At 34.3% G+C, this 12,395-nt stretch overlaps 1 protein-coding gene across 3 annotated transcripts in view; it reads right to left on the bottom strand.

Annotated features, from left to right (window-relative positions):
* TNNI3K (TNNI3 interacting kinase) overlaps window positions 1-12,395 on the bottom strand; it is a 294,785-nt gene that overhangs the window by 228,256 nt on the left and 54,134 nt on the right. For 2 of the 3 annotated variants that reach the window (XM_088791202.1, XM_019743776.3), the window contains one exon: window positions 5,397-5,507. The exons of the other annotated variant lie outside the window; for it this stretch is intronic. In XM_088791202.1, coding sequence (XP_088647328.1) covers window positions 5,397-5,507 — 111 coding nt within the window. The remainder of the gene's footprint in view (window positions 1-5,396; window positions 5,508-12,395) is intronic. 3 annotated transcript variants of the gene reach the window in all.

The raw sequence follows: 12,395 nt of genomic DNA, 5'->3' as shown, positions 1-12,395 counted from the left end.
CTTCAATGAGGATTAAGTCAATTCATATGTGTGGCACAACTTTATCACTTCAAAGTTGTTAACTATTCCTGTTTTTTACAAATGAAGTCCACAAGGAACTATTGCCTAATCGTACCATTGGAAGTAGATCTGATATGCTGCAGTTATAAAACTCATGAGTATATTATTTCTTAAATAAAAAAAAAAGAGAAAGAGAAATCACATTTTATAATTCCAACCATTTGCTTGTTTGTGCCTTTGGGGAGAAAACTATAGCCATTATAAAAGAAATAACTTAAGAGAGAGTCAGAAGCTTCTTGGTAAACAAAACTCTCTCCTGAAACATTTACATGATTTAGTTAAGAATGAACTGGAACAACATCAACAGCATTTCCTTAAAATCAGAAATAAATTCTAAAATAACTGGGAAGCATTTCTAAAGTGGTGCTTGGATAAGTGTTTACAATCTGAAAATGGCATAAGGTAGGGTAGAATAAATTCAACTATGAAAATAATACTCTCACCTGCACAAAGTGTATATGGAACTGCTTTTCTGTGAAAAATAAAATACTCCACAACCCCTATTCATTATATATTGCATCATCTGGGACATGCTGTCTCTATTTGCTATTCAAACAGTTGTCTAAGGCTAATTGATTTGTCTCCTGATAACTGCAGAAACTACTGCATGAAACACTAAAGTATAACAACTTTTTAAAGAGTGATCTAAGTATAAAGTGTTTTACACTTGGAGTACTTGTGTGTATATGTGTGCTATGTGCTCACATACATGTATTAGATCTTCATGGGTTCTGGTGCCCACTAAATATCATATGAAGTTATTTTTGAATCAGTTAATGTTGCTGTAATCATATATGCAGCAATGTCTGGGCTTTAGATGGTAACATAAGCAGTTTATGTTTTGTTTTCAGAATACGAATTCTTTTTTGTCTGTCTTATGGGTGTAAGCTCTGTTTTGGCAATACATGCAAAAGTCATAAGGGAGTAATTGTTCTTTTATTTATAAGACTACAGATTTGAAGTCAGATAACCAGGTTTGAGTCCTATCCATCTCATTTATTTATTGTCTGAACTGCCCTGTGGAAGTCATTTAATTTTTCTAACGTTTAGTTTCCTCACTGATAAACTACGTCTAATGGTAGCTATTTCACAGAAGAAACAAATGACAGACATATGTGAATAATAAAGCACTACCAAATGTTAGCTAATGTTTTTCATTTTCCATGCTTGAGAGTGCATACGACTCACGTGCCCCCTGGACTCAAAGGGGAGAAGGTTTAATGCATGTTTATTGATTCCCAACAGGATCTGAGGCCTTGTATAAAGCAGCATATGCATATATATCGGTAGATGGATAAATTAGTCACGGAGAAGTACTGAGACCGGGGACAACCACTATTTGCCTGCTGTTCAAAGCATAGTAAATCTACATGTGAGTCTCAAGTTGCAGTCAGCATGTCTAGGAATCTGCAGCACATGTTCTCTTCTATTATTGAAGGAGACAGCTGCCTAGTCAATGTAAATTTTATTGTAAAATTGTTTTAATAGAATTCATAATTATGGGAGGACAAACACACTTGAGACACTAATGGAGGGTCTGAATTTGAAATGTGTAGACAAAGAGGCCTGTCAGACTTAGCGTCAGGTATTGTTTCACTGAGAAAGGTGGGCAATAAAAGAAAGTGACAACTAATGGAAGGGAACTCCCACTGATCATTGCCACCACCCCTCTTAACCAAGAGTAAAAAAATAACAGTTGAATAGCATCTACATTTTTGGCATAGTATATAAATACTATAAGCATATTTTATCCCCTTATACTCAATCTTTCTGCACCATTTGATACCCAGGATCCTTTATCTGTTGAAACTCTCTATGCCTCAAATTATTGTGATACTGTAGTTTTCCTCATACCACTCTGACCAACCCTTCTTTGTCTCTTCAATAGCTATGCAGCAATTCCTCAAGTTGTTGTGGATATTTTCTTAGGCTCACTCCTGGCTATTTATTAGACCCAATGTACAACTTTTAGCTATTATTATGGTTTCAAATATCACCTCTACATATATAGTTTCCAAAAAGTTACATTAAGTCCCAACTTCTCCATTGAATGAGAGTTGGGTATTTCTAAAAGATTAATGAACGTAATGAAGATTCATGAATTTCCACATGAAAATGTGGATGTCATCAGCAAATCAACATGTCTGGAGCTAATTGGTTATTCCTCCAAATTGACTCCTTTACCCGATCCTTTATATCTGTTTGTTTAATCAGCATATCATCACTCTGGAGTGTATACTAAATACTGGGGTCAAAGAAATCCTCTTCAACACATTATTTATCACACCTCCAATCATTCTCTTGCTCAGAAAGTCTCAATGGCTCCCCATTTCCTATTGGAAAAAAATCTTATTGGCTGTTAAGTGTTCTTAAAGAGCAAGGGCTCCTGTGTTCTATTAATCTTTTCACCTACCACACCATCTGGTCTTGTGGTCTACAACAATTTCTTATCGAATTGAATTAAACCCCTGGGACTTCTATTCTCAGTTTCCTTAGTCTGGTCCAATCCTAACACTCAAATTTACCTACAGGAACTCTTCACAATCTGTTTCATGCTATCATTTTATTCATTTTCTCCTAAATGTGCTCGGCTAATTCTTCCTTCCCATTTTTGGACATGGTTCTTCTTTTCCCTGTCCAGTTCTCACTACTCTTTGAAGTTCAGCCCAATTTCAAACCCCTCTCATAAATCCTTCTCTAACCTTTCTAGTTCACATTGCTCTCTGTTCCCAGTGAACTCCTAATGCTTCCAGTTTTGTGTTTTTTGACATTCTTTGCTATGTAATTATCAAATTTCTAATTATTCCTAATTATCAAACATACTTTGATCTTCAACTTTTCCTTTTCCTTATTTATGACTACATTGCTATTTTACTTTTGAATTGCTTATACAATTTTTCCTGTGTATTCATTTTGTGTGTTCAGCTGTACTATAAAGTCTTTAGGGGAAAATACTATGTTATATTTTCTTGTATCACTCCCATATTCTAGCACGATGCTCTGAAAATCATAGAGGCTCAATAATATTTGTTACATGAATAGTTAAATGACTATGGGGGAAAGAAAATATACTGAAAGTGGGTATTTATTGCAATTAATAGCTTCGAAATAAATAATTCAAAGGAAAAATTCTGTACTTTTGAATATAATGCTTTTAGGTTTTTTTGGATACCATTTTCCTTTATTATTTGATCTGTGACTTTATTAGTCCATTAGATAAGAAGAGAATAAAGCTAATGTATGTACACTTGTTTTGTGCATCATCAATTATTGACTATAAAAGTCATTAAACATTATACAATAGCTAATGAAGGAAGTTTGAGAACGCATGGAGAATTGCAAGGCAAGAGTAGAGACCTATTTGGAATTATACTGGTAAAGTTTGCCCTAAGGCTGGTAGAATCAATATGATATTTCCTTCCATATAGGATTTATGCAAGAAAGGAGCTATTTGAATAGGAGATAAAGAGACCAGGCTCTTAACCACAGTGCTTTTTACCTAATGTTTTAATTCTATCACTCATACATGTAATCAGCTTAGCACTAGACAAAAATGATTTTGTTTTGTAAAAGATACCCTGTCATTTTCCTGACTTTCAGAGGTTGAATGCTTCAGGGAACTTAAGGTCTACCTCAGCAATTCTTCCACCCAGGCTTCTTAATATTTACCTTTCATTTACTTTATCACTGGCCTCAACTGGTTTCTTTTCTGTAAAACATTTATGTTTAAGTGATTCTAATGGGATTTCTCCTCTCATGTGTAATGCAAATTCTCTTATATTTACAATTAATCTCACTAAAATCATTTATTTTTTGGGAAATAAGGTGATATAATAAGGGCTGGAAATGTCAACATGGAGGAAACTATTTTGCTGTCAATGGGATATGTTAATATTTATTTAATATAAGAGCCCTTTGAAGTGATACTAAGAGATACGAATTACACCTATTTTATAGGTTTTATGTATAATTTTATATGCAGTTCTATTTGCTCACAGTTGGGGTGTCTGTGTGTTTGTGAATGTGTTTGAAGAAAGTGCAATTTAACTTGCAACATGACTAAAAGGGAGAAATAGATAACCATTTAATAATTAAGGTATATAAGACTTCTCATTTATTATATTTTTGAATTTAATGTGGTTACCACAATTGATAGAATGTTGATGATCAAGGGATTTTGAGTAAAATGACCGGGATTCCAGGCATAGCTCTCAATGGCTTTGCAATTTGTAAAGATAATTACTGTGCAAGAAGAGCCTTGGTTTTATATCTATCAAATGGCAGTAATAATAAAAACTATTTCATGAAGATTTGTGAAGTAAGTGAAATAATGCATTTGAAAGTGCTTTGAATAAAAATTAATATTTTCAATAATTAAATTTAAGACAAAATCCAGAGTCATTTTTATGGCTTTTAAAACACTTTGTGACCTGGTTTGCAACAATCCACCTGGTCTCATTTCCCTCACTCTACCTTCACCTCATACTATACCAATAACTTAGGCTCATGCATGTCCCTTAAACACACCTAGCTTTTTTCTACCTCAGGGCCTTTGCAGGTGCTATAATATTTATCATATATAGCTTCACTATATAGCTTATTTAAAATAGTGTCCAATTCTCCATTACTCTGTTTTCATTTTACCTTGTTTTATTATTTTTCTAGTTCTAGTATTCACTACTAACTAACATCGTATAATATTTCATTTTCTTTATCGTATGTCTCATTCTATATAACTAAACTCCAAAAATAAAAAAAAATAAAAATGGAGATTTGCCTTTCTTGCTGCTGTCACCTCAGGAACTAAAACAGTATCTGGTACATAATAGATGCTTGATAGATCAAAAAATTCATGTGTGAATGAATGAATGATCTTTTACTGGGTCCTTACTCTGCATACAGAAGCAATCTGCAAAGTGCTTTGTGTGGATTATCTAACTTTATCATTAAAATAGACCTATTGTTATTTCTATTTTATAAATGAAGAAAACACAGATGTGAGGTACAGCAACTTCCTTGAGGTAAACATAGCAAGTGATGGAAACTGAGGTGCCTGACTCCAAAACCTAGGCTCTGACTCACTGCTATAAAGCTACTGTTCATCCAGCCTTTTTAAATATTAATTGATGTTTGGTTACACTGTTATAAAATAGACTGCATTGACTATCAAAAGAACATTTATATAGCTTAATTTGATCCTCCAAACAAATGAGGGTGTTCAGTAGCTAAAAAATAAACCAACTCCTACAAGCTCAACAGTCAGCCTTTGAAAACAGTTGCAAACAAGAGTCCAAAGAGGCAGGTTTACTTTTACAGGTGACTAAGGTGTAACTTACCTCCAGGTGACCAGCTATTGTAGCGATATGCAGGGCAGTGAGGCCACCATACCCAACCTGCTGTATGTCAGCTCCACTGTGAAGCAGGGAAGTGATCAATTCTGCACTGTCCTGTAAGGAAACACATCTTTAGTGTTACTTTTCTACTAATAGCGGGTTTGAATGCTGTGCAACAGGATGTATTGATTCCCTGACTGTCAGCTAGTTTAGGCGCTCAGAGAAAACCTGTGTGATTTCTGGCCTAAGAGCACATGAAATAACAGACAGCAGCTCTCTGATGGTCGAAATGTTGGAACAAATGACAGGGCCGTTCAGTTACAATCAATCCTCCATCACTTGACCATGAAAGACAGAAAGGACATTTATCTATGGTGAGGCTCTTGCAAATTGAACTCAATCTTATATGTAGGTCACTCCAATAAATGTCCTTTCTCCAACAACTACAGTATTGAACTGACTGCAGTGGACTATTTCATGGTAGTTCAGTAATTGCTTCTTTTCTAATACATATATGTCATAGGTCCTATACATAATTAATGACACATAGTGTCATGGGCCCTACACATAATTAATCAATAGTACCTTTCTTAACTTGAGTCATTTTAATAGAGAAAATGTTTGAAGCATTACCTGAGCCTTTAAATTAGAATAATTTATATAATGACCAAAGTAATCCTCACTTTCTTCATACTATTACTTGCATTGTATTTCTGTCTTTGAGGAAACGTGGAACGTTTTAATAATATTAATAGCAATTAACATTCGCTGAATTTTTATTATGTAATTAACCTTTTATGTGCATTAATTACTTAAACCTGGTACATGGTGGGACTTCAAAAATAGTTGATAAAAAAACAAATAAAAATAAAAAAATAAATATTTCTCTAAATAACCCCATGAAAAACTATTGCAAACTTCATTTTATGAATCAGAACACTCAAAAAAAGTGATGTGGAGGGTCACATAGTCACAAAACCCCAGATTTGGAGGGAATGCAAAGAAAGATCTTAATATTTAACTTTCTCCCACAACTTCTATTACACTTGGCCCATCAACATCTCAAACATACCCAGTGGCAAGAAAGTTAAATCTTCACAGGATAGGCCATTGCATATATATCTATATCTATAGCTCTCTCTCTCTATATATATGGGTATATAGAGAGAGACAGCTATAGATATAGATATAATTTCAAATTCTGTTGGTTAAGAAAATTCCCCATTAAAAAATTTAATTTTTTAATGCTGTCACATATATGCAAAGGTTGAGAAATTATAAAAAAGTGAGAAAAAGCTTTGGTAAAGACCTTCAATAGCAAAATTAATGTTATACAGGCATACTTCAGAGATATTGCAGGTACGTTTCCAGACCACTGCAATAAAGGCAATGTTGCAATAAAGCAAGTGACATGAAATTTTTTGGTTTCCCAGTGCATATAAAAGTTATGTTTACATTATACTGTAGTCTATTAAGTGTGTAACAGCATTATGTCTAAACAAACAATGTACATACCTTAATTAAAAATATTGTATTGCTAAAATATGGTAACTATCTCCTAAGTTTTCAGTGAGTTATAATCCTTTTGCTGGTCTTGCCTTGAGGTTGATGGCTGCAGGTTGGTGTAGCTATGGTGATTTCTTAAAAATAAGACAGCAGTAAAGTTTGCTGCAGCAATTGACTATTCCTTTCATTAACAATTTCTCTGTAGCATGCATTTCTCTGTGGAATGTATCATTTCTCTGTTTGATATAATTTTATCCACAGTAGAATGTCTTTCAAAATTGGAGTCAGTCCTTTCAAACTTGACACTGCTTTATCAACTAAATTTACATAATATTCTAAATCCTTTTTTGTCATTTCAATAATCTTCACAGCATCTTCACCATGAGTAGATTCCATTCCAAGAAACCACTTTCTTTGCTAATCCATAAGAAGCAGATCCTCATCTGTTAAAAAGTTTTATCATATGATTGCAGCAATTCAGTCACATCTTCAGTCTCGACTTCTAATTCTAGTTCTCTTGCTATTTCCACACCTGCAGATACTTCTCTATTGAAGTTCTGAACTCCTCAAAGTCATCCATGAGTGTTGGAATCAACTTATTCTAAACTCTTGTTAATGTTTATATTTTGACTTCTTCCCATGAATTATGAATGTTCTTAATGGCATCTGGAATGATGAATCCTTCCCAAAAAGTTTACTTTGCTCACATCTATCAGAGGAATCACCACTATCTATGACAACTATAATCTTATGAAATGTATTTCTTAATAAGACTTGAAAGTTGAACTTACTCCTTCATCCATAGACTGCAGAATGGATGTTTAGCAGGCATGGAAACATGAATCTCACTGTATATCTCCATCAGAGCTCTTGGGTGACCAGATGCATTGTCAATGCGCAGTAATATTTTGAAAGAAATCTTTTCTTTTTCTTTTTTTCCCCCCTGAGAATAGGTCCCAACAGTGGGCTTAAAATAGTCAGTAAACCATGTAAACAGGTATGCTGTCATCCAGGTTTTGTTGTTCCATTTAGAGCCAGCAGTAGAGTAGATTTAGCATAACTTTTAAGGGCCCTAGGGTTTTTGAAATGGTAAATGAGCATTTGTGAAATGGTAAACTTAAAGCCACCAGCTGTATTAGCCCCTAACAAGAGAGTCAGCCTGTCCTTTGAAGCCAGGCATTGACTTCTCCTCTCTAGCTATGAAAGTCCTAAATGGCATCTTCTTCTCATATAAGGCTGTTTTGTCTGCATTGAAAATCTGTTGTTTAGTGTGGCCACCTTCACTATCTTAGCTTGATCTTCTGAATAACTTGCTGCAGCTTCTACGTCAGCACTTACCACTTCACCTTGCACTTCTGTTATAGAGACAGTTTCTTTCTTTAAACCTCATGAACCAGTTTCTGCTAGCTTCAAACTTTTATTTGCAGCTTCCTTCCTCACCTCTTTTAGGCTTCATAGAATTAAAGAGTATTGGGGTCTTGCTTTGGATTAGGCTTTGGCTTAAGGGAATGTTGTAGATGTTCCAATTTTCTATCTAGAACACTGAACTTTATATCAGCAAGAAGGCTGTTTTCCTTTAGTGTTTGTGCATTCACTAGAGTAGCAGTTTTAATTTCCTTCAATAACTTAGTTTTTCCATTCACAACTTGGCTAACTATTGGCACAAGAGGCCTAGCTTTTGGCTTATATGCTTGCTTGGCTAAGTTTCATCATTTTTAGCTTTTGATTTAAAGTGAGAGACATGCAACTCTTACTTTCACTTGAACACTTAGACGCCATTGTAGAGTTATAAATTGGCTAATTTCAATATTGTTGTGTCTCAGGGAATAGGAGGCCTGAGGAGAGGGAGAAGGAACAGCTAGTCAGTGGAACAGTTAGAACACTACATTTGTCGATTACGTTCTCTGTCTTACATGGGCATGGTTCATGATGGTCCAAAACAATTACGGTAGTAGCATCAAAGGTCACTGATCACAGATCACCATAACAAATATAATGAAAATGAAAAAGTTTACAATATTTCGAGAATTACCAAAATGTGATGCAGAGACATGAAGTGAGCAAATGCTACTGGAAAAATGGTAACAATACACTTGCTCCATGCAGGGTTGCCACAGACCTTCAATTTGTAAAAAAGGCAATATCTACACAGTCATATAAAGCAAAGCACAACAAAAGGGGTATGCTGGTAGTTTCCAATTCTTCCACTCTGTATACCTGCTCTAACAAAAAGTTAAATAAAGATGTCTTCTTCCTTTACTGTTCTATTAGCTCCTTCTGCTCAGTTTATAGACTTAATCTCTATTCTTAAAGCAAAGCAAAACAAAACAACAAAACAGAACAAAACTAATTATATCTCTATCCTTTTCCTTTATTTTCTAAGCTTCTGGAAAAAGTTATTGACAGTCACTGCTGACAGCTCTGATCTCATTTCTTTAGTCATCTCTAGCAATGTACACCCTAATCTTGCATAAATGCCAAATGAGTTCACCATACTCCTTACACATCTAACCTTGCTTTTCCTCATACTATCCCTTCTCACTAAAGCACATATATTCTCCTCTTCCCTTTGCCTTGTATTGTTAGGAGAAATCGCCTGAGACATTTGGACCTCATCATTGTCCTGAAGTCACTTCCTCAGTTTCAAGAAGTGATCTTCTGTTTACCAAATCCAATGTCAATCATCTTCCTCATCTCTGTAGTGAGATCATCTTGTAATCCCTCTTTCTTTTGCTTTCATCAAACCACATATTCCATATATTCTTTGCCTCTTCCTTATCTGTGTATAAAAAGTGAGTGATTTAGGAGTTTAGCCCTTTCTCATTCTAAATGTCGCCTTTGGTAATTCTTACACAATCTGATAACTTCATCTTTTGTCCTGATTTCTCTGCTAAGTCCAAATCTCATATATCCTGCCTACCAATGCATCTCAAATTAGAAATTCAAAATTGCTCTTGTAAATACCATTCATAATTTTCCCAGTGTGATCTGTCATCTCCTAGTACGTCCTATCTATATTAATGGCACTTTATTCCAAATGACCTTGAGTCCCTTCAACTCAATTAGTTTTAGAGTTCTGCTGGTTTTAACTGGCTAATACTCCTCACATTTCTTTATTTCTGTCACCGTCCTTCATTTTACATAGCTTCCTACCTAGTCTCTTTGACTAAGCCTTTTCTCATCTTAGTTTATGCTCCACACTGCTACCTTCACACTGCTAGACAAGTTTTCTTGTACACAGTTTTGATTATGTCATTCTCCTTTTTGACACAATTTATATACACTCAATAAATCTGTATTGAGACAATACAGTGTGTGAAACATTGTTCTGAGCAGTGGAAACAATGCAGTGAGTACAACAGTTAAATCCCTGCTTTCATGGAGCTTATATTTTAACTGTGTGTATGAGAGAGGACAGAAAGAAAATAAACAAATAAGAAAATATTACATAAAGTATCACAAAGTACCAACAGCTGTAAGATAAAAACAGGCCAATGATAAACTGGATACTTTAATTTTAGTCCAGGAAAGCTTCATTGAGGATGTGATCTTTGAGACAAATGATAAATACCAAAATGATGAAATCCAAGCGACGATTTTGGGGATGAGCTTTCAAGGACAGAGGGTACAAATGTCCGAAGATGAAAATAAGCTTGGTATGTTTGAAGGCCAGTGTTGAGTAGGTTAAAAAAAAAGGGGGTGGGGGAGTAATGTTCAAGATGAGGTCAAAGACATCTGAACTTGTAGGGCCTGATGGGCCATGGCATTGAGTGTGTGGGTTTTTACCAAGTGCAGTGGATAGTCAGGGAATGACATGATACTGAGATAGGGCAGAATCAGGAAGATGTAGTTTCTGACATAGAAATAAAATGTTTTGTTTTTCACATATTAAGTTTAAGATACTTATAATGCAGGGTTAAGACTGTGTGTACTAGAATTAGGCTCCCTAGTCAGAATCCCAGCTCTGCTAATGACTGTGAACTGGGGCAAGTTACATAACCCCTTTACACTAATTCCCTTGGTTATAAAAAAAAAAAAAAAAGGGACGATAACTGTATCCACCTATTGTGAGACACATATTAACTGTGCATCCACACTAATGTGATGATATATTTAAAACATTTAAAAGGCATCTGCCAAGATAATATTCAGTTAAACTCATTACTATTGGACATAGAAGTCTGGGGCTCAGTATATCTCTCAGTGGAAACTTCCAGATAAGTTAGTGATTGGACTCCACCATCTAGTACCTTTTTATTCTTTCTTTGTACCTCCTCCCCACAACTTCATTTCCTCTACTTTACTACTTACCTATTGAAATAACCAAAGAAATGAAACATAGGAAAACTCTAAACCAGTACTGGAAATTAGGAAATGTCTACTAGTTCTCCTTCCTCCAGAAAAAAAAAAAAAAAAAAAGAAAGAAATGAAAAAAGAAAAGAAGTATACCTGAAATTTATGTAATTTTATTAACAATTGTCACCACAATAAACTAACTTAAATCAACAACAACAAAAAGACAAAAACAATTCACAGGAGTAAACTCTAATTAATTTTGAATGGTAAGGGTTAAAGACATGAGTAGCCTTTAGATAAAAGGGAAAGACATCACCTTGAAATATTTTGCCCTGCAAGCATTTAAATTCAGGAAAGTGGAGCACGTCTTTTTAAGGATAAAATCATTTCTTAAAATACAGGGAAAATATGATAAATTTGAGCAAAGTATTAAAAAACACAATATAATATAAATGACAAATGAGAAATATTCACAACATGTATAACAGATAAGTCGTTTGTGTACTTAATTTATGAAGAACTAGTACAAATCAGTAAAAAAGATGGATACTCTTTAATTTGATATTTGTTAATGAATGTTTACCTTATGACAAGCACTGTACTAAGTTAAATTAAAATAAATTATATGTAAATCATGGAGCATATGAAATATTTATCTATCAGGCAGTTTCTAGCAAACACACATTCATTATCTCATCAACTGTCTTTGTATTTTCTTGTTATTTAGCCAAACTTTGTGGAATTTATGAGAAAGTTATGCTATGATTCCTTCAGAATAGGCAAAGGTTGAGGTCAAATATTAGAAGTACTAAATTATCCTTTCATATCTTGGTTGGATTTCTCATGTTGACTTCTGATTGATCTAAATACTTTTTTTTTACTTAATACTATAAAACAGAACTTTTATCTTACCAAGCTATGCTAAAGAGAATGTAACAAAAGAGTCATTGTTACTTATAAATTGCTTATTAAGGGCTAAATACCATGTAAAATGTTTTATCTACGTCATGTCTTTCAAGTTTCACAATTTACCTATGAAATAAGTATTACAGTTGACCCTTCAACAACATGGTTTGAACTGTGTGGGTCCACATAACACAGATTTTTTTTCAACATATACAGTTAGCTTTTCATATCTGCAAAGTTTCACATCCGCTGACTCAACCAATGGTCAATGAAAAGCAGTATTTTCGCAGTCCC

This window comes from Rhinolophus sinicus, chromosome 14, assembly GCF_057876585.1.
Source record: "Rhinolophus sinicus isolate RSI-liver-muscle chromosome 14, RSI-T2T, whole genome shotgun sequence".
Lineage (NCBI taxonomy): Eukaryota > Metazoa > Chordata > Mammalia > Chiroptera > Rhinolophidae > Rhinolophus > Rhinolophus sinicus.
Note: the sequence above shows the minus strand (reverse complement) of the source record. Positions and strands in the feature narration are given on the sequence as shown.